Genomic DNA, 23,778 nt, shown 5'->3' with positions numbered 1-23,778 from the left:
GCAACTGTTCTATTTAACAACATTCGAATATTGGCAACTGTCAGATTAAGCACGCATTAACTGTGCTGACAAAATGTCACAAATATTTATTTGTATAACTAATTTGTATTAATTGACTTTTTGTTGGGATCAAATATGTCAAACTTATAACTGTAAATAAACATGGTCCAAGTAGATAAATTTAAATAAGGAACACAAAACTTTTAAATATAAACTGTATTCGATATTCAAAATGCCTGCGCTTGTTGATGACGCGTGATCGATGTCGATGACAGATCTAGATGCAGTAATAAACATTTCACTTCATTAGGTGATAGTGCGAGCGTGGTTTGCGCCAATTTCGTTTGACACTGCAGTCGCTCACTAGCAGGTGCGTTGTGCGCGCGTGCGACCGCAATCTTTCAATAACAGCTGATTTGACGCGAACAAGATCGCAAATCAGCGATAAAAATATTTAAATTAATATTATTACATGATATATTGACTGTTCGATAGTGTTGTGTTTGACAGATGAAAATGACTGTAAATCGAATAAGGGTCGTGGTGCTTGGGAGCGCTAGAAGTGGGAAATCTGGTAAGCTTTCAAATTTAAATATCGAATGCTTTATTTTGAATTACCCTTGTCCGGTTTTTTGTGATCCCTCGATCCAGATTAATATAACGACGCTTTGATTCTGATTAGTTTTATTTGTTTGGACCTTTCGAATACCCGAATCAATTTTTAATGGCTGGAGAGGTACGGCGTCAATCACGGGGTAATTAAATCATTTTGATATTATTCCCATTATTTTAATTACTGCGTTTGAATGTAAATTAGTACGTGATTGATTTAAATTGTTTTATTTTCATGATTTATATTAATCTTTATTAAAATTTGACGTGATATAAACATCTGAAGTTATTATTTTAATTAAAATTATGAATACAATATTTGTTTATATTAAGTATTTAGTTCTATATTTACTATAATACTTCAATTTAATTTTAGCAAGTATGAGTCAAGCAAGAACTGTAAAACCATTTTATAACGCGTTCAAAATTCTAAATTTGCAACACATTTATCTGGAGTCAGAATTCTAAACAATGAGAAAAGAATGGTGCGTAGTTTTAGACTTATATTATAATAACGGTAACATATGGAAGTTTGGATGGCACGAGTTCCTGTCATTTAGCGATCAATAAATGGTTGTTCCGTATAATTTATGTTGAAAATATAGTTATCATGGACATGACGGATTATTGAAAACCTAAACAATAATACGATTGGAATTTGCTTTATAAAAGTTTTATTTGAGGGTAGTCTCTAAATATGATTCAGGATATACCATTGTTGGAATGGGATGAACCATGTCAGCGTCGTGTTCTTATTTAAAAAAATTTTGATGTGAAACATCTATAGCCGCACGTAAAACCGATTTCCGCGCTATTTGATGGTATTATTATTACAAAATAATATAATAATATATCACAATATGTTACATTATAAAACCGCTGTGGTTTGTATTAATTGTAACCATAGGAGTCTTGTTTAGGAGCGCGACAAATGCATACAAAAGTAGTTACGTATTATATACCTATATACAGTCTATATGCAGTAGTAAATTTCACATTAAAAATATATAATGAAAATAAATTTTTATTCAATAAATAGTCATCGTTATCTGGAAAAAATTGTAATATTTTATTTTATCATTATTACGTTCCTATCACAATCTGTTCTTTTCTGCTTATTACTTTTCCAAAATAATGTCGATGTTTCACAATTGCCAGGCGTCCCGTGACGTCTCACATTTTTTTTTGTCTTATAAATAAACATTTAAGGTAAAAATCCTTAATAAAACGCATTAGGTGCGCTTTGTTTGTACTCTTATCAGTTGCATTGATAACAACTATGTCAATAGGTTGGTGGCCGATTCTGCAAATCGCATCAGCAAATAAGATAGTGTCATGTCGGGACTTTGTTTAAAACATATTTCTATCATTTGCGTCGTAAAATTGTTTATGAATTCGCACTCTCGGAAAATTTTGTTGTTTGGATAAATGATATTGCTGTATCTGGTAATTATCAGTACTGTCTGGCTAATATCGTCGACGGCAAATTAATATTATTTATTCATGTAGCCGTGTTTTGGTTAAAGGTTTAAGTCCCAGGAAAAACATTTAAATGGAAATTAGTGAAAACTGAATGTTTTGATTTTAAATTAATATGAGAACTTAATTACTTAATCTAGATCAGTTTGACCTGAAACAAAAGGATAACAATCCTTCCCTTTTAAACATTAAAGCAAAGTTTTATAAAATGTAGATACCTTAAGCCCTTATAGGTATGTATTACTACCTGACTCGACGAACTTTGTACCGTCAATGAATCTCGAGTTTTATAGCTAAACTTAATTTATGATTATATGAAAGTAATACAATGAGTACAAAATAAATAAGTTCACTTTTATTAAAAAATTGCAGTACTTAAAGCTAGATATATTTGGCTTAGTTTACATAATATATGTCTGAATATCAATTATATATAATTGTCAAATGCGTGCGGCATTTGACAATTGATATATAATTAAGTCAATCCTTTTCTATATCTAAAATACACGATCAGCCGAATGTTGTTGATTTGTAACCTTCATTTAAATCAATTCTTAAAGGGGAGATTTTACCGTTTTGATGGAATGAACAGTTACAAACATGAACATGTTGTATAGGAATTTTCGTTTCGTCTATTTTCAAAATACATCAAATCAAAAACCATGAACATCGAGACATTTTGATGAGTTTGCAAATAAACTCGACTCTGTTTTAAATATTCAGATGAAAAAAACGTAATAAACCTAATCATGCGTATCATTTTCAATGTTATTCAATTACGCAATTATATAATAACATGTCATGGAAATAAATAATCGCATATAAAGAAAAGTACATAGCTACCAGAGTATATTACGTCGAACATGGGTATGTACTTTTACATGTAGGCTTTCTTATTGCACAAAGCCTTTTACTGTACAATAGGACGATTTATTTAAATAATGCGCAAATCGACTAACAAGTGTGTTACAATTGTCTTATTTTTATATACGTACTGTCAGAGCATGCGGGCTTGAAACCAGTGTTTCTTCCAGAATAAAAGTGGCTGTAACTGAGCTTAAGTAGCAATTAAATGTATACTAGTTGCTACGAAACAATATAATAAAACGATTCAATTAAGCAGTTAAATCCTTCCTTAGCTTTTAAGTAAACCTAAATGTTAACTAAATGGATTACGCTGACGACAGCCACCCAAATTAAGCCAAGGCGCATGTGGAGGGCATTATTTAACAAATTATTATCATAAAAAAATCTTTAAGTATGTCTTCTGAACTCGTAACAGTTCTGCCACAGCTAACAAAGAATTAATAATATTAAAACACAGATCAGATTTTGAGCTAAGATATCTAGGCACGTCTGCTTTCTGATAAAAGGAGCTACGATGGCAAAGACACAGATAAACGTTACGAGCCGTAAAAACACATAAATAAGTAAAGTATTGTGTGTATATAACGAACTAATACAAGGAAACCAAACAAATTAAGTCATGTCGGCGGGCTTCATTAGCGTTGCATACGAAAGCCGGGTTCAAAGGATTATCCACGGCAATAATATTAGTTCTGTTAAGGATATCAAATACTCAAATATAAAAATAAATAGATAGACATATAAAAATAAACAAGTGCAACGCACTCGCAAGCTATTGCCAGTGTCCATGGGCAGCTAAAATTCAGGTGAGACTTGCCTGTTCGTTCTACATCTAATAGAGTCTAATTTCATCTCCCTGCAAACATTGTTAGCATATTAGAGCTAATACTATGCACCCATGTTTTTGACCTATGGCAAGAATGATATATTATATAAATGCATATTCATTGGAAAAGCACCCAAATTTTTTATGGCAATAATACGTCTAAACTACACGCGGGAAAACAGCACCATCTTTCCTTACTTCTAAATTCAAATTTATGAAATGTACATGCGTGACAATTTACTGTTGCTTGACGATAAAATGATTTTTATCTGTTATTTGTTATCAATTTGCAGGCTTCCAATATTGCAATTTTAAAACTGCGTACGTGAGTTATGACATAATTACGTACATCATTATAATTATCTCTGCGATTGTACGTAAAATTTTACTCACATTATTAATAAAATAATTGTACTCTAATGATGTAAGCTTCCACGTCACATAGACTAGGGTAACCTAATTTGTTCTCTTTTATGGAATACAAATGCTAATTAAGTAACTGACAATTCAGTTGTTGAAATATGTTATGATCCTAGAGTAGCGACGACGGCAGGATATATTTATTTAATATACTAAATAAGGTTGAAGTTGAACTCTTTTTAAATCTTTATCCTAAAATACTTATATATCTGGCTTTGATATTTATCAATGAGATCATGGTCGAAGCAGAATATGAGAGAAACAGATATGTGGTTTTAATGTAATATATACAAACAGAAATATTGTATTAGTGGTTTATGACTATTATTTGTATAATAACTTTATACAAAATAACTATATAGTCATAAATGATTGTTTTTTTTAATCAACTTCATAAAGACGTGTTTTCTAACTCTGTTCGTTCAGTAGTGGCCAAACTTTTGTTAATTGTTAAGCAACTTGTTAACGTAACAAACACGGCAGAATCTCCTATTACTTAACATGTTTTGCATTATCACATACATAAAAATCGTGATAGCTTAGTAGCTAGGCCGTGCTTTCAAACAAATAATATAGTATAGGTGTTCGTATGGCGTGGTGGCGGTATTACCTCTTTAGGTCTTGGCCTCAGATTTCTGAACCTGTTTCATGATCATTTTTAAATCTAATAGGCAAATAGGTGGTCAGCCTTTAGTGCCTGACAGACGTCATCGACTTTTTGGGTCTAAGACATGTCGGTTTCCTCACGATGTTTTCCTTCACTGTTAGAGCAAATGTTAAATGCGCACATAGAAAAAAACTCCATTGTGCATCAAGCCGGGGATCGAACCTACGATCTTAGGTATGAGAGTCGCACGCTGAAGCCACTGGGCCAACACTGCTCTATCTCTATCTATATGCGTGATGCAAAATATAATATAGGACATCAATGCTAATGTCAGCTTCAAAGTAATAATAAAAAAAATGCTTATTGTATGAGCTCTGACTACTCTTATACGTAGACAGAACTGCGGACACAAAAAATTTTTGTACAATGACGATTTTCAGATGTTCAAATTTCAGATGTATTTTAATACCCTTACAAATTGTAGGAATTTAGAAAAATCATAATCTATATTTATAAAGTACAGAGGCGTTGTTTATTTTCTCTCGACACAGATTGTTGACTCAGGGTTCAGAGTAAGCTATCGCTACACTGGGCGTATTATGCACGAGATATTTTTATCATTACGTGTGGTAGCAATTCCAGTGTTTGACGGCTATCTGTTACCATAAAAAAGTTATCGATATCGACAGAATTAATTGTTCATTGTAACAAAATATATAAAAAATTGTAAAAATCAATATGACCCATTATGTAAAGTATGCAGTATTATTGCATATTTACGTTGAATAATATTATTATATATTATATATATAATAATTATATATAAATAATTTATATTATACCATACTGCATGAAAAAAACAGAACATGAAAATGTATTAAAAGATATGATAATAAGATATAATTTTTAATATATTTATATTTCTCAAGTTAAATCATATATATTTATATATATAAAAATATATGATTTAACTTGAGAAATTATCGCTGTTGATATAAACGTAATGCATTTTAAAGTACCTCACCAAAAAGCACATACAACCTCATTTTCATCACATAAAAACGAGATTCATCAGTCTGCTCGTTAGTCTTCAATAAAAACCCGAGTAAATTATAATACTCAAAATCTGTATCGGGCATCGCATGAGTAACCGTTCGGTTAAATTTAACTAACCTTTGATTATGTATCCGATACGTCAGTATGTAATTTAAGATTTTTAATAACTTCAATCTATGGAAAGGTTTGATTACAGTTATTTAGAATTTTCTTAATCTACAAAAGTTAAAAAAAAAAACAAAGCATATTTAAAAAGTTTTTTCTCTGTCGCAGTGTACCTTTAAAGCTGGCAGCATTTCTTTATTTGTTATTTAGTCAATACACGATTATTATATATATATATATACACGATTACCGCTAAAAAAAATGAATACTTTGCCTCAGTTTTATCACCATTTTAGGTTTATAGTACAAACAACAAACGAAAATGTGTGTCTGTCGATACATAAATCACTCGATTCTCAAAATCTTTATTTGTTTATCAAAATGTAATCAATTCGTAAATATTTGTTATAAAAGATTAAAATTGTCGCAACGTTTCGTAGTGCCTACAAGGTTGAATTCATAACCTCAAATCATTAAGTCGTGATTCATACTACATAATCGTTATTTAATAAACAGCTACCATTGAAAATAAATCGTCCAGCAATAGAAAGTATAAACAATATGTTGGCGAAAGTTAACATAGGAGAAATTGATTTATCGTGACGGCAGTCGGATGTCGTTATACACTCAAACATTAACATAACAATTAAGATATATTAGGTAAGATGATGCGACGTTGTCTATATTGGGTAATATCAATCAGTTTTATTGGTGTACGGGTGTTTGATGGGTATGTTAATTAATATAGATTCTTGTTCGGTTAAAAATTGGTAGAGCCGTTTGGAAGAGTACATGTATATGTGTTTTGTGAATTGCCAAAGGAATATGGGGCAGATCTTACCGCTAGTTATTATTATTTGATTAAAGCGTTAACCACTAAGCCAAGGAGATGTTTTATGTTTTAATGATTGATAATGTATTTTATCTCGGAATCGGCTTCAACGATTTTGATGAAATTTAGTATACAGGGGATCTTATGATTTCGGGGGCGATAAATCGTTATCGCCCCCGAATATATATTTAGAAGATAGAATAGAAATAGATCGATATCTAGCTAGGAATCGTTTCTAGAAAATGTAGTTTTTTTCGTGTTTTATCAACTTAAACATAAACTTACTTTTTTTTATTGGGAGAAAAATAACATTATTTTTTTATTATTCTGTCACTTAGGTCGAAAAATATTATTCATATTTCAACAATTTATTAGTATTTAAATATAATTTCCAAAAAACACAATTTATAATGAAAAAAAACCGTGCAAAGCTCGGTCATCCAGGTACTAATATGTTTAAATAAGTGAGTCAATGATTGTTTTCTGTCTAGATACTATTTTTTTTTTTTTTTTTTTATAGAACAGGGGGCAAACGGGCAGGAGGCTCACCTGATGTTAAGTGATACCGCCGCCCATGGACACCCTCAATGCCAGAGGGCTCGCGAGTGCGTTGCCGGCCTTTTAAGAATTGGTACGCTCTTTTCTTGAAGGACCCTAAGTCGAATTGGTTCGGAAATACTTCAGTTGGCAGCTGGTTCCACAGAGTGGTGGTGCGCGGCAAAAACTGCCTGGAAAAACGCGCAGTTGTGGAACGGCGGACGTCGAGGTGATACGGGTGGAATTTCGTATTCTGCCTCGACGTTCGATGATGAAACTCAGCTGCAGGTATTAATCCGAACAACTCCTCTGAACACTCTCAATGGTAAATGCGGTAGAAGATGCAGAGAGACCCCACATCTCTACGCAACGCCAAAGGATCAAGCCGCTTGGAGAGATTTTGGTCGTCAACGATTCGAACCGCTCTTCGTTGAATACGGTCAAGTGGAAGAAGCTGGTACTGGGGAGCACCCGCCCAAAGGTGGGAACAGTACTCCACGTGGGGCCGAATTTGCGCTTTATATAGTTGCAAGCGGTGGCCCGGAGTGAAGTACCGTCTCGCCCTGCTGAGCACACCGAGCTTTTTGGAGGCTAATTTTGCCTTTCCTTCCAAGTGACCGCGAAACTGAACGTCGTTCGATATGTCAACGCCAAGTATTCCAATGCTGGCTGTGGCTTTAAGGAGAGTGTTTTCGAAAAGAGGAGTAGCGACAAAGGGTGTTTTTTTAGCGGAAAACGCGCAAACTTGTGTCTTTTTGGGGTTAAATTGGACTAGGTTTAGTCTGCCCCAGTCAGAGACTCCACGTAGTAGGGTTTCTACTTCAGACACAAGTTTGTTCCGGTACTCATCGACATCTGCCCGAGAAATACTTGCCCGGCCAGTGTAAAGAGTGCCCCCAGTGCTGTCATCCGCATAGCAGTGAATGTTGCTAAGTTGCAACATATCATTGATATGCAGAAGAAACAGGGTCGGGGATAAAACACAGCCTTGTGGGACCCCAGCGTTCACGGGTTTAAGGTCGGAACATGCTCCGTCGATGACGACCTTGATGCTCCGATCGGCCAGAAATCTGGAGATCCAATCGCATAATTTCTCGGGAAGCCCCTAGGCTGGAAGCTTCGAGAGCAGTGCTCTGTGCCACACCCGATCGAAGGCTTTCGCTATGTCCAAACTAACCGCTAGAGCCTCCCCCTTGGACTCAATTGCCTCCGCCCATCTATGCGTAAGGTATACAAGAAGGTCACCAGCCGAACGACCACGACGAAAGCCGTACTGAGAGTCACTTATCAGCTGGTGGCCCTCCAGATACTCGAGGAGCTGGCAATTAATAATAATCTTTGAATTGCTATTTCGTTAAAAATCAAGAACGTAACAACTCTCTAGGCTTGGTTTATTCAATGCGATTAGCTTAAACGGATACGATGTCCAAGTAATCATTTTAACAAATTCTCATGTACTCGATGCATCGTTTGGTTACGAGATTTCTACAAAAATCGCTGGCCATTTGATCACTACAAAGTCCAAAAACTGCATGCAATCAATCACGCCCGAAGCCAGATTATGTGATTAGTATTTAACTGGAGAACGGTTCGTGTTAGAGCCCACGGGTTTGTTTAGATAATAATGATGGATAATACCCCAACTTTAGAAGAAACAAATCACACAAAAGGCCTATAATTATTTTAATGTGATTTTGTTATCGCAAAAAATGAATGCGAGTGCATGAGAGAAAACCTTACATGAAAAGTAACTTCAACTAAACAATATAAAAAAGGAATTCATTTTAAATATATATTTCAATACATTATAAATAGCGATGCAATTCCCTTATACGGCGTTTGACATTTTAATAACGTAATCAGTGTCGGGTTTACATATATTTTTTTTAATTTTCTTATATACTTATACTGTAAATGTAGGAATTGTGTAATAGCTTTGATATAGAAAGTAAAAAGGACTAGTTCTTAAAATTACAATTAAGAATTAAAGGAAATAGGAATTAGAAATTACTTTTAAAGAAATAGCTAAGCTGCCAGCTCTGGCAGCTACCTCGGACAAATAATTAGTCTAGCTATTCAAAGGGGGAACGCTGCCAGTATCTTCGGAACCTTGACTTAAGGGACTCCTCTTAAAAAAAATTATAATATATTTTAGCATTGTCTTTTATTAACATAACCTTTACACATTTAAAGAAAACACTTTTTTAACGGACATTTAACACTTTTGTCTTCTTCACCGTAGTCACCGTGACCACGCACGCTAAAGCACGCGAAACGTCGGGAAAAGAAATAAAAATATATTAAATAATTATAAGTTTATAATAATACATAGCATTAATCCGTTAAAAAAGTGTTTTCTTATATTTTAGTTTGTATATTTCCAGGTTGCATATTAATTATATAAGTAAGTAAAACCTTCAATCTGATAAATATTGTAATACAATGTAATTTCACTTTAATAAGCGAACAATGAAAGCATTAAAACAATTGCCCTTTAACATGACAAACGTAAGATTGATTAAATGATGGCGTAAGATTTCAGTGTGAATTACCATTTGGATACTTTTATCCTTGATTGATATCAGAACCCAATTCGAATTGAGAATAAATCCACTCCTATCGCACGTTGGAAATAAGTCATGTTTTAATTGCTGCTATTCAAAATTGATACTATGATTTACATGATTGGAAACAAATTAACGGCTATTGTTCGCGGGCTAAACTTAGTTTTGACTCGAACAAATTAGTATTATAATCACGACATGAAACTTGCAGAATGTGTGTTGGTATCATAGATCGAGAACATTTAAATGCCAGCTGTAATCGTATTTATAGCACGCGTTTAGCCGCATGCCACTGAGCTGAACGAATGAGTCACTCGAGCAAACGTCTGCTGGGACACCCGTCTCACTGTTTATTCATGTTATCTGTGACTACAGCAATATTTGAGACATTCCGAAATAGCCACTTACGCGCGCAAAATGTACATTAGAACAGAGAAATTCTAGTGTTTTAACGTTGAAATTTCAACGAGTGATTGATTGAATGATTGCATATAAAAGTTTCACCTTGTTCCAGATAATAGTTATGATAATGGGCGTTTCTCTAAATTTGTACGGCCCATCATGAATGTGCATTTAGTTATCTAGACATCTAGGTCATATGTTCGATATTGTTTAGATTTTACCTGTCAAAATCCACACCGGTCAGAGAAATTCAAATTAGCATGTCTCTCGGTGCGTTTTGGTGAAAGCTAATGAAGTGTTTTTAATTGAGCAACTGGCAATAAAATTGGTCAGGTTGATTGGTGAGATAGAAAAGTTTTAAATGCTGTATGCTTCTTTAAGCTTTGTCTGCAACCGGCACTTTACAAATGATAAATGACTGTAAAGAACTTTTTATTATTCATGTTAGAAACTAGTAAATATACAATTTCTTTTACGTGTGAGGGAGGAATGCGCATATAGACAGGAAGTCTATTTAAGACGGGGATTGAATCTACGGCCTCAAGGATGAACATCGCACACTGAAGTTATAGGCCAACTCATATCTATAACGGCATTTGAACTAACCACACAATATCTGCTTAGGATGTAGGTTTTTAGTTTAAGTTTATGCGCGGCGTTTTTCCTACCCTACAAGCAAAATAAGTATAATAATTTCATTCAAGAATTAAATGTTTCAAAATTTACCATCAAGAAAAAATTGTCTTATAAATAATGTAGGGGGAAACATAACATTATCATATATGTTAAGTATCGTCAGCAAATACGTCAAATAATTTCTCCTACTTAGACGATTCAAAAATGTCATTATATAACTGTGGTATGTAAATGTAAAAATTAAATTATGCGTGGTTCGGTTTTGTAGGCCTGTATAGGCGTGTAACGTCAGTAAAATATTTGTTTTTTTGTCATCTCAGTATGCAGAGTGGTTTTCATACTATTAACATCCATAAGAGTTTTGTTGAATATCTCGTAACGATACCTTTAATACAGCCTCGTTAATTTCAAAAAGGGCTTCAATAAATTAAATTATAACAGTGAGAAATCAAGAAATTCGCACACATAAATAATGTGCTTTTGTGGGTTACCTTGAACTGGCGGTTATCGTAGTGAAAGTATTTTATTTAAATGCTCGTTATATGGGACCTTATTGGTGTAAATAGCAATACCGGTAATGTATCGATAACATTTTAACGTCCTCTTTGTACTTAATAAAAAGTAGTTCACCTAAGTGATACTTATATTTTCGAAACCCTTACGTATGTAGCAATATTTAATTACTCATATAATCTTTATGCTATGATATGTTACGACTGCCCTCACTGGGGAAACTTGTAAAAATGACGCCGGGAGATGCACTATGCAGTGGACGGGACGGGAGGCGGGGACGATGGAATACGGGATAACAGGTTCCCTTAATCCTCTTAGACTGGACGGCCTATCTCAAGTCAATAATTAGAACAGTGTCAAATATTTAAAAATAAATTTGATTTAATATTGATTGATATGGGCGTAGTAGGAAATCTTCGTAAAGGCCACGACATACAAATCTTATTTAACAATTGAAATCGAAACCGTGATGTTACTATGTTAGTTTTTATATATATTCATGTGTATCAAAGATTAAATTGAAACTCAAACTTTAAATGGTAGACACGAAGCATACATCTTTAAATGACAAGAGGTCATAGATCTATTAAATATCCCCATAAAACATTTGACGAACGGATAAGATAACCATCAGTAATGCACAAACTATTGTTTGGAGTTCAATGCTACTATTAATCAGTGCTTATATAAAATAGGTCACACGTTCAGGTCAGGTTTTAATCCATACATAGAATTCGATCTTTTATCTCCTGACTATCAATTGAGTACATCGTAAACTTCGGTACATAAATGTAACGAATAGACATGTTTATTTGTTTACAATGAATCTTAGAATAGTTTATGTTTCGTACACTACAGAGTATTACAACAAAATCCAGTACGTGTATGAATAAATAAAATTGTATTTGCTCTTCACACGTTTACAAAAAATTTATGCAGGGAATTACTGGATAAAGACAGACCCAAGCAAGACACATCTATGACTTAATGCTTAGAAGGGTTTGTATTATTGCATTTTACTCATATGTAATATTAAACTATATAAATGTATTATGTTTAAGGCTACTTAAAGACCTACTTTGTGTCGCTTTAGGTGAACGTATAAAAACAAAACCTCTAATAAATTAAGACATATCAAACGTATTTTAAAGTAACAAATATACCGAGTCTCGGTCAGTGATAAGGATTAAAGGAAACAAAGCGGTCTGCGCCTGCGCCGGCGAACGACGTGATCTAATTGAATGGTCTGCTTGAAGAATTTAATAATTATTTTATCGGCTTTTATTGCGACAACCGCACCAATGTGAATTAAATGTGGTTGACGTATTGTTATCAGTATTGAGACACGCTTTCGACTGCGTTTGAGTGGATTAAATATTTTGATACGTGCAATTTCGTGTTTTTAATTTAATGTCTTTTATTGAATTTTTAGTTTGATAATGCTTAAGATATCGTTCTGGTTTTTCAACATTTAATGCAGACCAGTTATTATAATAAGGTACATTTCGTTTGAAAGTTTAATATTAAATTCGTCACCTACAGACAGTCAGTGGCGCAAAATTGTCGCTTAGTTTGCTAATATATTTTCTAACTTTTCTAATAAACAAAAATCTTTTCATAAGAAACGTGACATCAAGTCTATGTTTCTAGTCCGCACCGCCACTTTTTGGAACCAACTGCTCACTGAAGTATTTCCGAACCAATTCGACTTAGGTTTCTCAAGAAAAGAGCGTACCAATTCTTAAAAGGCCGGCAAAGCACTCGCGAGCCCTCTGGCATTGAGTGTGTCCATGAGCGGCGGTATCACTTAAAATCAGGTGGGCCTCCTGCCCGTTTGCCCCCTGTTCTATAAAATAAATAAATAACAGACGAAAAATAAGGAACGCTAAATTAATTTAATGGTATACTATAACGGACAGTTACTAGTGCATTTCGATAAAATGTTATTGTTGTATGAATTCTAGGTCTTTGTTTGCTTTCCCACTAATTGCGCCGTGTTGTTATAAATTAACTCCAGGATATATTTAGTAACACCTCATAGCTAATTGCAGCTTTCTCTGTCTCTATCGTGAATAATAAATTATAATCGTGGCTTATCAATAGCGATATTACTTCGATTTTTAATTTATGTTTATTAAATTCACTTTTTTGCATATTTGACTTGTAAATGTTAACAAAAATATTTACTAGAAGAAATAAAAGCTTAAAAATAACGGCGATTTCAGATTGAAAGTAATTTTTAAAATATTGAAGCAAATTTTCATATTTTTGAATTTTATACCAGTGATGCTACTTTACCATATTTTATTCCACACACAACCTTTTTCTCGCGATGTTTCTGAAGCAGATGATCAGCCTTGTTTTTCTAACTCGCTTTCGTTCGTGGGTTAATATTAAGAACATAGAAGTCTATGGTGCCGGGGTTCGACAACTTACGACCTGCATCATGAGAGTCATATGCTGTAGCCTAACGCCCTCACCCACAATATCAGATTGAAAAAAATCTAACATCAGACCGTGACAGTCGATCGATCTGATATCTACATCCTTATACCAAACCCTACCAAGACAATCCATTTTTGGCGACGGATTGAATAAATGAAGAATGCAATCTCTTTGCTCTTTACACTCATATTTGATAATCAATATAAACCAAATAAAGTAAATAAAACCGTACAAATAATATTTGTTTACATATAAAATAGCTTTTAATTATTTTAAAAACTTTTGTAAGTTAAAATTTTAAAATAGGATATTGACACCGTTGAACTGTCATTTTACACACACATACAGCGATCCGACCTACCATGGATAACTTGTATAGACAGGTGGCTATAACAATCCGTCGATTGGTTATTGGCACACTTTTATTAATATAAGATGTCTATCTCAGATAGTCAAACATGGATTGAGATTGGATTGAGGTTATTGGGTTTGGGCGTAAGCTAACTCTGCGCCCACAATAGGTCAAGGAATTAATGAATTTTTCTTTTGTTACAGCTGTTGTGGTGCGATACCTAACAAAGCGATACATTGGGGAATATAGTTCAACTGGCGGTAAGTAAATTTATTTTTATGCCTAATAATAGCGACACAGTAATTTCCTTTTAATTAGATAAAAGCATTTTATTACTATATTTCATTCGCATATGCCATTGATAAAGATGATTTGTGTTCAGAGGGCTAAGACAGGCCCTTATCTGCCAAACGTTTGGTGCCAATAGTTTATTTGCGATATTGGCAAGTGAAGTGGTGATCATCAAGGCTGGCTCCGCGGCGCCGATATCACTAGGCCATTGACTTATTAACATTATTATTACTTTTATTAATTAGTAATATTTAATTTTATATTCAAAACAAATAACATAATACATAAAAATATATCTAATAACTAATCTTAAAATTAATAATTAATTAAAAAATTATTATTAAAAGGAGTCCCTTTAGGCAAGGTTCCGAAGATACTGGCACCGTTCCCCCTTTGAATAGCTAGACTAAAACTAATTACTTAACATTATTATATGATACGGCAAACATCGTTGTATTTTTAAGTCAATATATTAACGTAATTTCGGATGCGATTTTGCATTCTTACATGGGATATTTGCTGCGGTATAATAGACTCCCACAAAATACAAAAAGTGCAGGCAGCCTTTTTAAATTAAGATTAAAAGACCATCTATTAAGTCATCCCAATCTACGGAAATGAAACTTCACCCAAGTTCTATCACCACCACCACGTGATTAATTATATCTTTAGCATATAAGTGTTCCCATTTATGTGACTAGTATCTATTATTAGAATAAATATCTTTAAACCTACATTTTCCGATGTACTGAAAAATGCGTGCGAATATCAAACCAAATCAAATACACGACGCGTTTATACACATGCGCAATTAATACTTAGAAGGAAAAGAAAATGTGAAAAATCCCGCATGTCTCAAAAGTCGATGATGGATCAGAAACCTCTAAAAAAGGTAATCAGTACACTGATTCAGAAATCTGCGGCTGAGAATAATAAATCACAATGTAGTAATCCGACTCGATTTTATTATAATACTATTAACTAACTTCACACATTACGCCATTTTTTCGTAACTTTGATCAATGTTGATCATTTCGCGATGTTAATTAAGTCTCAAGGGCGAACGAGAAAATTCAAATTCAAATTCTTTAACCCAGATTTCAATTGGCAAATATTGTTGATAAACATTTAAAATTGGGCTACGAAATCTTAGAATTGATTTTGTTCTAGATTTTCTGTATCAACATCGGGCGACGTTTGACGGTGTTTCATCAGAAGTCGAAGTTTTGGATACGTGTGGATGTGCTGTGAGTTTATTTATTTAAAAAAAGTTACTTTCAATAAAGTATCATAATTTTCATTTTCTTTTTTTTATAGAACAGGGGGCAAACGGGCAGGAGGCTCACCTGATGTTAAGTGATACCGCCGCCCATGGACATTTTTTAAAACGAAAAGATCTTCTAGACCCTAATTGTCTTAGTAAGCGTGCCCGACATAACGGGCTTCTAATATAAGAATTTATTGTATGGAATGGTCTCACGGAAGACCCATGAGGCACTTTTCCGTATCATTGATATTTTTTATATGAAGTCATCATGTGAGCTAAATGTTTTGTGAAGGTTCTGGAACCTTCCATACCCACCAATAACCATAAAATATACAAGAAATATCTGAAATCTATGGAGGTTTATAAATATATATTTTTTTTTAGAAAAGGGGATGTCTAGCTGAGCACCTAAGATGGGGCGACGCATTTGCGGTCGTGTATTCAGTTTGTGACCGACGATCATTTTTGGCTGCATCTGAATTATTGGCACTATTGGAACGCACAAGACTGCCAGGATGTACCGCAGTTACTCTTCTGGGAAATAAGAGGGATTTGGAACATGCAAGGTAAGATATTTCCTTCGCTTAAAATGCGTGTTATTTTGCTTGAGTATTTACATTACGTAAGTGCGTGTTTATCTACTAATGTAAATATCTATTAGATGTGAAACATAGATTAAAAATTACTATTTTACGGTGGCGTTTATTTCTGGTACGCGAAACGTCCAAATACTTTTCTCTTTGAATTTTTTTTGTAACCCGATAAAAGTGTATGTACAGGTACGGTCGTATTACTCACATAGAAACCAATCATGAACAGCAAATAACCAAGCTCTCCAGCGTATTTGCGCTTTCATGTAGACAGAGCTATCGATTTCAAGTAGCTATAAATATCTCTTCCCCGTACTTATGGTCATAAACAAGTTTATGTCATAATAGTTTATAAGTTATCACATTACTTTTACTTGGTGCGACACGGTGGCGACACTAGTCGCGTAAGAATTGTGCCTGGCGCCAATGCCATTCTTTGGATAGCTTAACATCTCTAACACCATACATGTGACTGAGAATTTCCTATGTATACGTAAAATTTCTAAATACAATTAAATTTGAGCACTGGAGGTGAAACGTTGACGACACAGTTCGTTGATTTCATAGTTTAACGAAGTTTTTTTGAGGTGATGTATTTTTTCACTACGTACATTTTAAATAATTTTTGATTCAGTCAAAAATGAAACTAGAATAAACATTTCACGCAAAATTAAGGGATTATTAAATGTGGTCAGAAATTCATTGCAATTTGTTGTCTTAGACGCAAAATTCTAGACTAAAATTTTGTAAAGTTGTTTATTAATTTTTATAAATAAATGTAAAAAAAATGTCTGCATGTCGCCACTAGTGTGTTAATTGTTGTTGAATATGTAGAAAGTCTACACATTTTACGTGTTTGTATAATTTGCTGTAATTGTAGCACTTTTTGCCAAAAAAAAAATACAGTTATAATTATTGCCTCATTTATGCGTTTAAATGTGAAAGTGTGTGTCTGCTTATCCTGTCTACGGTTTTGAAATACTTAACACATTGTAGACGGATAATTCATACACACATAGATGCATTCTTTGTCTAGTGGAAGACATATTTTTGTTTTTGAAATTAAAAATGCGTTTGCAGAATTTACACCTTAGAAGAGACAATAATTCGTATTGCTGATTTAATTATCCAATTAAATGTACAGACATGCTTCAGAATTACTTAAAAAAATGCGTAATACACGATACTTACGTATTCAATTTTTACATTATTTTTATTTGTTTAACTATCATATTTTATATAAACTTTATTCATGACCGATATCTGCTTGTGAAAAATATTATCTGTCGGTAGTCCCCACACTAGGGAGCCCCTGTGTTGTGGCCGATTCCAATTATTCCGTGGTACATGCATGTTTAAAACATTTTCTAAAGAAGAAAAAGTCTTAGGGCCTGTTTCACAATGTATGAATAAAGTGCCAAATAGCTATGCAACACATAAATTATTGGAAACATAAAAGTTCCAAATAAGATACTTCACATTTCATGACGTATAGCGCTATCTGACAGTCGTGAAACGCAAAAATACTATTTATCCTACCAATAAGTAATAAATAGTGTTACGAGCTAGGGGATCGGATAGAAACTGCCGTCGATTTATTCAAGGGTTTATTTCAATAAAATCTACGAGGAATTCGTTTACACTAGTATCTGGAAATTACGCACAGAAAAGCACTGATAACACACACAATGAAACACTGTCACTAATCACTTAAAACACACAGTACTTTATCACTGGTTCGCACTTATTCGCACTTTTTCTCTTCGCTGTTTATCGCTTGGAATCGCATTCAAAACTGAACTGAGTGGTCGCGTTTTGGCTCGCTTATATATCCCTGGGAAGAATCTCGAACGATGTTTCCGATGTTTACGAGAACTTTCTAGGCGGGAGCGCTACTGAGTAGCGATCGCCTAATTCTAGAACGCGCGTACTTGCTATCTCTTTCGCACACTGCTACGTGCTTGTCGTACGACGTTCTAGAATTCTCGGTCTAGGTTCGAGAAGGTTCTTATTTTGCCTCTCTTTCGTGTATCAGACAGTGCTTGTCCCACACCTAGAAAATTCGTTCTAGAATATTCCTTCTTCAAAGGGGTATAACCAGGCCTGAAAACGCCTGAAAATGGGTCTGCTGAAAAGTGTACCATTCGTCTATACGTGTTCTGAAACCGACTGAAAAAATGTTTCAGCCTCCTGAAAACTACGGCAACATTACGTAAATTTCGATTTTCTAATATGTGATTGACCCTCTCCCGAAACGGTCATAAATCATATTTCAGCCTGCTGAAAAGTTCTCTAAGTAGTGGAAAAATCTAAAAACATTGCAGTTGACCCGTCTTCGTAACACTACCCTCTCCTTAGACATGCTCGTCCCGAGCATCATCACTTTCTTTCATCATTATCCTTTTCCATCGCGACCGAGTCTGCGAATCCTTATCGCCTGCACAAGCTTTACATTTCTTGATCCAGTCTTCTACATCTTCACGATAATTAATCCAGTAAAATATTTCTTTAACCTTCCTAAGAGTCCCTTTTACTCCTAAATGTCCACTAGATAACTCAATATGACACATTTCTAGTATGTCGCGAACCTTGGATCTTGGCACCACTAGCTGCAAATGATCGCCTTGAGCATTTTTCAATTTGCGACATAACACTCCATTTTGTAGAACTAAACTGTCCCATTCAGCCCAGTAACTCTTAGTAGTGTTACTTGTAGATGCAACTTCACTCCATTGTGGCTTGACAGCTGAAGATTTCATCCAGTCCAGAATTGGTTTAATGTCACAATCCTCTTGCTGTGCTATCTGCATCAATCTACCACCGAAATCTGAACGAATGGTATCTGTTCTAAGCATCCTCACGTGACCATCCCTTCCGTTCTGTTTGGTGACTTTTTCACTTGGCCTTTGAGACGCATCATCTGAACTCCTTATTAGCTCTCTTTCATGGATCGATAACATATCAGAAAATTTCTTTAATTGTTCCTCTGCCTTTGATAGGTGTATTGACAAGGCTTCCTCATAGTTATCCGGAAATGTTCGAACTGCGTTCCACTCTTGTTGCTTACTGGCCTGTCCGTCCACATCGATTACTCTACAGACGTCATAACCACCATTTGAAGAGTTGCCTTTTAAGGAGACTTCCTGTTCTCCGCACTTGAAGATCCCTTTTTTCAGATCTATCTTACATTTGTAAAACTTCATAAAGTCTAACCCGATTATACAGTCATCTACTATGTCGGCAAGAACAACCTTGTGTCTGTAATAACGTTCACCAATCTTGAAGGTCGCGATACCTTCTCCGCGATCGGCTATGCGTTGACCCGTAGCTGTTACAAGCTGTGCAATTCCTCTAGAAGGGTTTCTAGAAAATGTCTTCAGAAGTTGGTGTCTGATTACTGTTCGTGAAGCTCCAGTATCAAGTGTCACATTACACTTAGTTCCATTGACTTCTCCGTCGATGACTAAGGTATTTCCACGTCTGACCTTTACATCCCCTCGGAAGTCTTTCTTAGGACACGAAAACCTCATGTGCCCTACTTCCCCACAGATGTAACAGGTTGGCCCACGTTGACCAGTAGCTCTTTCCGTGACAGCCCTAATGCGGTAAGGTCGAGGATCTTTCTGAATCGCCTCTACCTCCAACGCATGGGCTAGAGCGTCCTTCAGGTTCTTGTGGTGACCAAGGTTCACTCTCAGCCTGACTTCACGATCTCTTATTCCATCTATGAAGGTTTGCACTAATATCTTGTCTGCTACATCTGGTAAGGATGCGTAAGCTTTCCTTACCAGCTTCTCTATTTCCAGACCCCATTCTTGCAAGCTCTCACTTGGTCGCTGCATTCTCTCCCGTAATTGAGCCCTGTAGACTGGCTCTAAATGTGAGTCTCCATAACGTGACTCCAAGGCATCCAGCAGTCGCGTCAGCGTCACATCTCCTTTCATAACTTCCAACACGTCCAGGGCTTCACCTCGCAGTCCCAACATAAGGGCAGCCACAGCCTGATTATCTTTCCAACCGTTTATCTTGCATAAAGCCTCAAACTGTACCTTGTAGGCGTCCCAAGAAGAAGAACCATTAAAAGTAGGTGCTTCCAGCGTTCCAGATGATTCCACAAATCCAGACATCTTAAGGCACTGAACCTCCTTTTCTAACTCAAGCAAGCGTTTCTCCTGTTCGGAAAACCTACTGTCCAGGTTTTCAAACTTTGATATTAGAGTCTCCGTTTTCTTTGTCTGCATCTCCGCATCTGCTGCAGACACTGTCACGAACTCCTCTTGATTCTCCCTTGGAGTAATTGGCATTTTTCTATCCCCAATTCTGACACCAAAATGTTACGAGCTAGGGGATCGGATAGAAACTGCCGTCGATTTATTCAAGGGTTTATTTCAATAAAATCTACGAGGAATTCGTTTACACTAGTATCTGGAAATTACGCACAGAAAAGCACTGATAACACACACAATGAAACACTGTCACTAATCACTTAAAACACACAGTACTTTATCACTGGTTCGCACTTATTCGCACTTTTTCTCTTCGCTGTTTATCGCTTGGAATCGCATTCAAAACTGAACTGAGTGGTCGCGTTTTGGCTCGCTTATATATCCCTGGGAAGAATCTCGAACGATGTTTCCGATGTTTACGAGAACTTTCTAGGCGGGAGCGCTACTGAGTAGCGATCGCCTAATTCTAGAACGCGCGTACTTGCTATCTCTTTCGCACACTGCTACGTGCTTGTCGTACGACGTTCTAGAATTCTCGGTCTAGGTTCGAGAAGGTTCTTATTTTGCCTCTCTTTCGTGTATCAGACAGTGCTTGTCCCACACCTAGAAAATTCGTTCTAGAATATTCCTTCTTCAAAGGGGTATAACCAGGCCTGAAAACGCCTGAAAACGGGTCTGCTGAAAAGTGTACCATTCGTCTATACGTGTTCTGAAACCGACTGAAAAAATGTTTCAGCCTCCTGAAAACTACGGCAACATTACGTAAATTTCGATTTTCTAATATGTGATTGACCCTCTCCCGAAACGGTCATAAATCATATTTCAGCCTGCTGAAAAGTTCTCTAAGTAGTGGAAAAATCTAAAAACATTGCAGTTGACCCGTCTTCGTAACAATAGCTTATTTGGAACTTATCTGGACATTGTGAAACAGGCCCTTAGTGTTCCATCTAATAAAACCGAAGTTGTAAGACCTTAAATATTCGTGAAAGTATATGTATATGATGAGTGTGTGTGCGTATTTGAGACTTCTTATACGCGTGTGCTGTGTCTGAATTAGTTTTTGGAACCTGAGAGTCATGCCAAAATACGTAGCAAAATCTCTGTAGAATTTAAATCCAATTCGTAATTTTTATGTTTATAATTTATATCTGGATGGCAAAAAGGTCACTATAAATACATGTCTATTTTTTATAGGGCTGTCAAAACTGAAGAAGGCCAGGAGTTATCTCTTCGTTTCCGATGCCAGTTTTACGAAGTGTCTGCAGCCGAATCGTCAGCTGGTGCGGCCCTCGCCTTCCAAGCTTTACTTCGTGAGGCACGTTCAATCGCCTTATTGCTACCAACCCCAAGACGAAAACTTGCTGCCTATTCTGTTTCTAAGGTACATTAGCTATGCCATGTTATTAAGGCGGTGTAAAAAAGGCGGGAGTTCAGACACGTCTCACTCGAAATTTTCTCGAATACAATTGAATATATTCAGAGGTTTTAATATATTCGGTAGTAGGCACCGCATTAGTTACTTAACTATTAACTTATGATTCTTGCTTCTTTTTGTGTATTTTTTTATATTATCACTCCCTCATGGGCAGGTAGAGACGGATCTCGGCATATATGACATATCTTTTATGACATACAGACATACATCAAACATGCTCGTCGGTTATGTACAAAGTACCCTTGTCTAGTACGTCCTGGATTTGGTCCAGAAGATTCATAGTAGTAGTAGATAAAAGGCCTAAATAACCCCAATTCGCCATCCACGGTTGCCCAGTATATCCTACTTGTCAACCGCTCATTACCACATGGCCAAACCACCAAAGCATTCCCTTGCGTATCCTTGTCATCATATGTCTCTTTCAACCCAGTGTGGGCTCACGCATTATCACTTATGCTATAACGCAACGCGTTATTCTATTCTCTCATTTCTAAAGCATTTATTATACGTTCATTATTTCTTTGCCACACCCAACATTATATTTTGAACGAATTTTTTGTTCACTGTCTTTTATTTTAATAATTAGACTGCAATTAACACTATGTAACAATTATTATATTAGAATTACTATATAACAATTATTATATTAGATTACTATTAGATCATATAGTGTGTGTGTCATATGTGAGTTTAGGCTATCTCTAATGGAACTTTAAGCTGCTTAGATAGACAGAACTTCCGAAATGTAACGAAAAGTAGTTTTAAATATATTTCGTTGTTACTAATTAATGATTCTTATTTCACAGGTAATCGGCACAATTCTGGGGCTCAGCAACAAGAGTGTGAGAAAGAAACGTCCGTCACTTAGTATATGATCTAGCTGTACAAAAGGCTGGTTTTTGTTTACTCCAAGAAGGAGTTTTTTGCTCTGTGGGCTAAAAGCCTAGAGTTCTTTCAGATAAAGCTTTGATATCCGGCCGAGGCGGATGAAGAAAGATGGAAAGTGTTAATTGATGCAGGGTTTATTGATAATGTTCGAAATTCGAATTTTGTTCTACAAAAATTGTGGATGTTAATTGTTAAGTAATAACTATCATTAATGTTCTTAGAGATGTGTTTAAACTTTTATTTGTAGGTTATATTATTTTTTGCAATAACCGCCGATTTCCCGAATATAAAAATATTTATCTCTTATACTTTGTAGATTTCTTGTGCAGTATAAACACAAATAGATACTAAGATTTTTAAAAGATAATTTTGTTTTATATAAATATAGCATTACCCACCTTTGTATAAATAAGACTGCTTAAATGATTAGAAGTGGACCATTTGGATATATTATGCCTCTAAATATACGTATACCTTTTGTACTGTACCTATATCTATTTAATAAAACATGTTTGTTGAAAAAACATTTTTATTTGTCCTTTATTAACTACTTCAATCCCAGCTTCACACGGTTAGATAGTTATTGAAATATATAATAGTTAGACATATGATATCATACTCTTTTTTGTACATACTGACGTCTTCTATAAAACTGGTACATCGTCTTGCTCTATTGTAAATATTTTCCACAGCGTAAGGGGTCGTTCAATTACGTAACCACTATATGGGGGACTAGATACCTGGAATATTTTTTTAAATCGATCTTGTAATTTTGGAGCCTATTATATGCAAAGGGCAGCAAATAAATATCATTATAATATTAGGTAT

General features: G+C 35.1%; 1 protein-coding gene across 1 annotated transcript; it reads left to right on the top strand.

Moving 5' to 3' along the window:
- Positions 1 to 325: 325 nt before the first annotated feature.
- On the top strand, positions 326 to 23,468 carry LOC110996960 (ras-related and estrogen-regulated growth inhibitor-like protein). The gene is made up of 6 exons (XM_022264874.2): positions 326 to 574; positions 14,457 to 14,513; positions 15,715 to 15,791; positions 16,196 to 16,377; positions 21,822 to 22,008; positions 22,869 to 23,468. Exons 1-6 carry the CDS (start codon positions 511 to 513, stop codon positions 22,935 to 22,937), a joined length of 636 nt encoding a protein of 211 aa, XP_022120566.1. The 5' UTR covers positions 326 to 510; the 3' UTR covers positions 22,938 to 23,468.
- The last annotated feature ends 310 nt before the right edge of the window (positions 23,469 to 23,778 follow it).

Source organism: Pieris rapae, chromosome 7 (genome assembly GCF_905147795.1).
Source record: "Pieris rapae chromosome 7, ilPieRapa1.1, whole genome shotgun sequence".
Lineage (NCBI taxonomy): Eukaryota > Metazoa > Arthropoda > Insecta > Lepidoptera > Pieridae > Pieris > Pieris rapae.
This window is presented reverse-complemented; position numbering and strand designations above follow the sequence as displayed.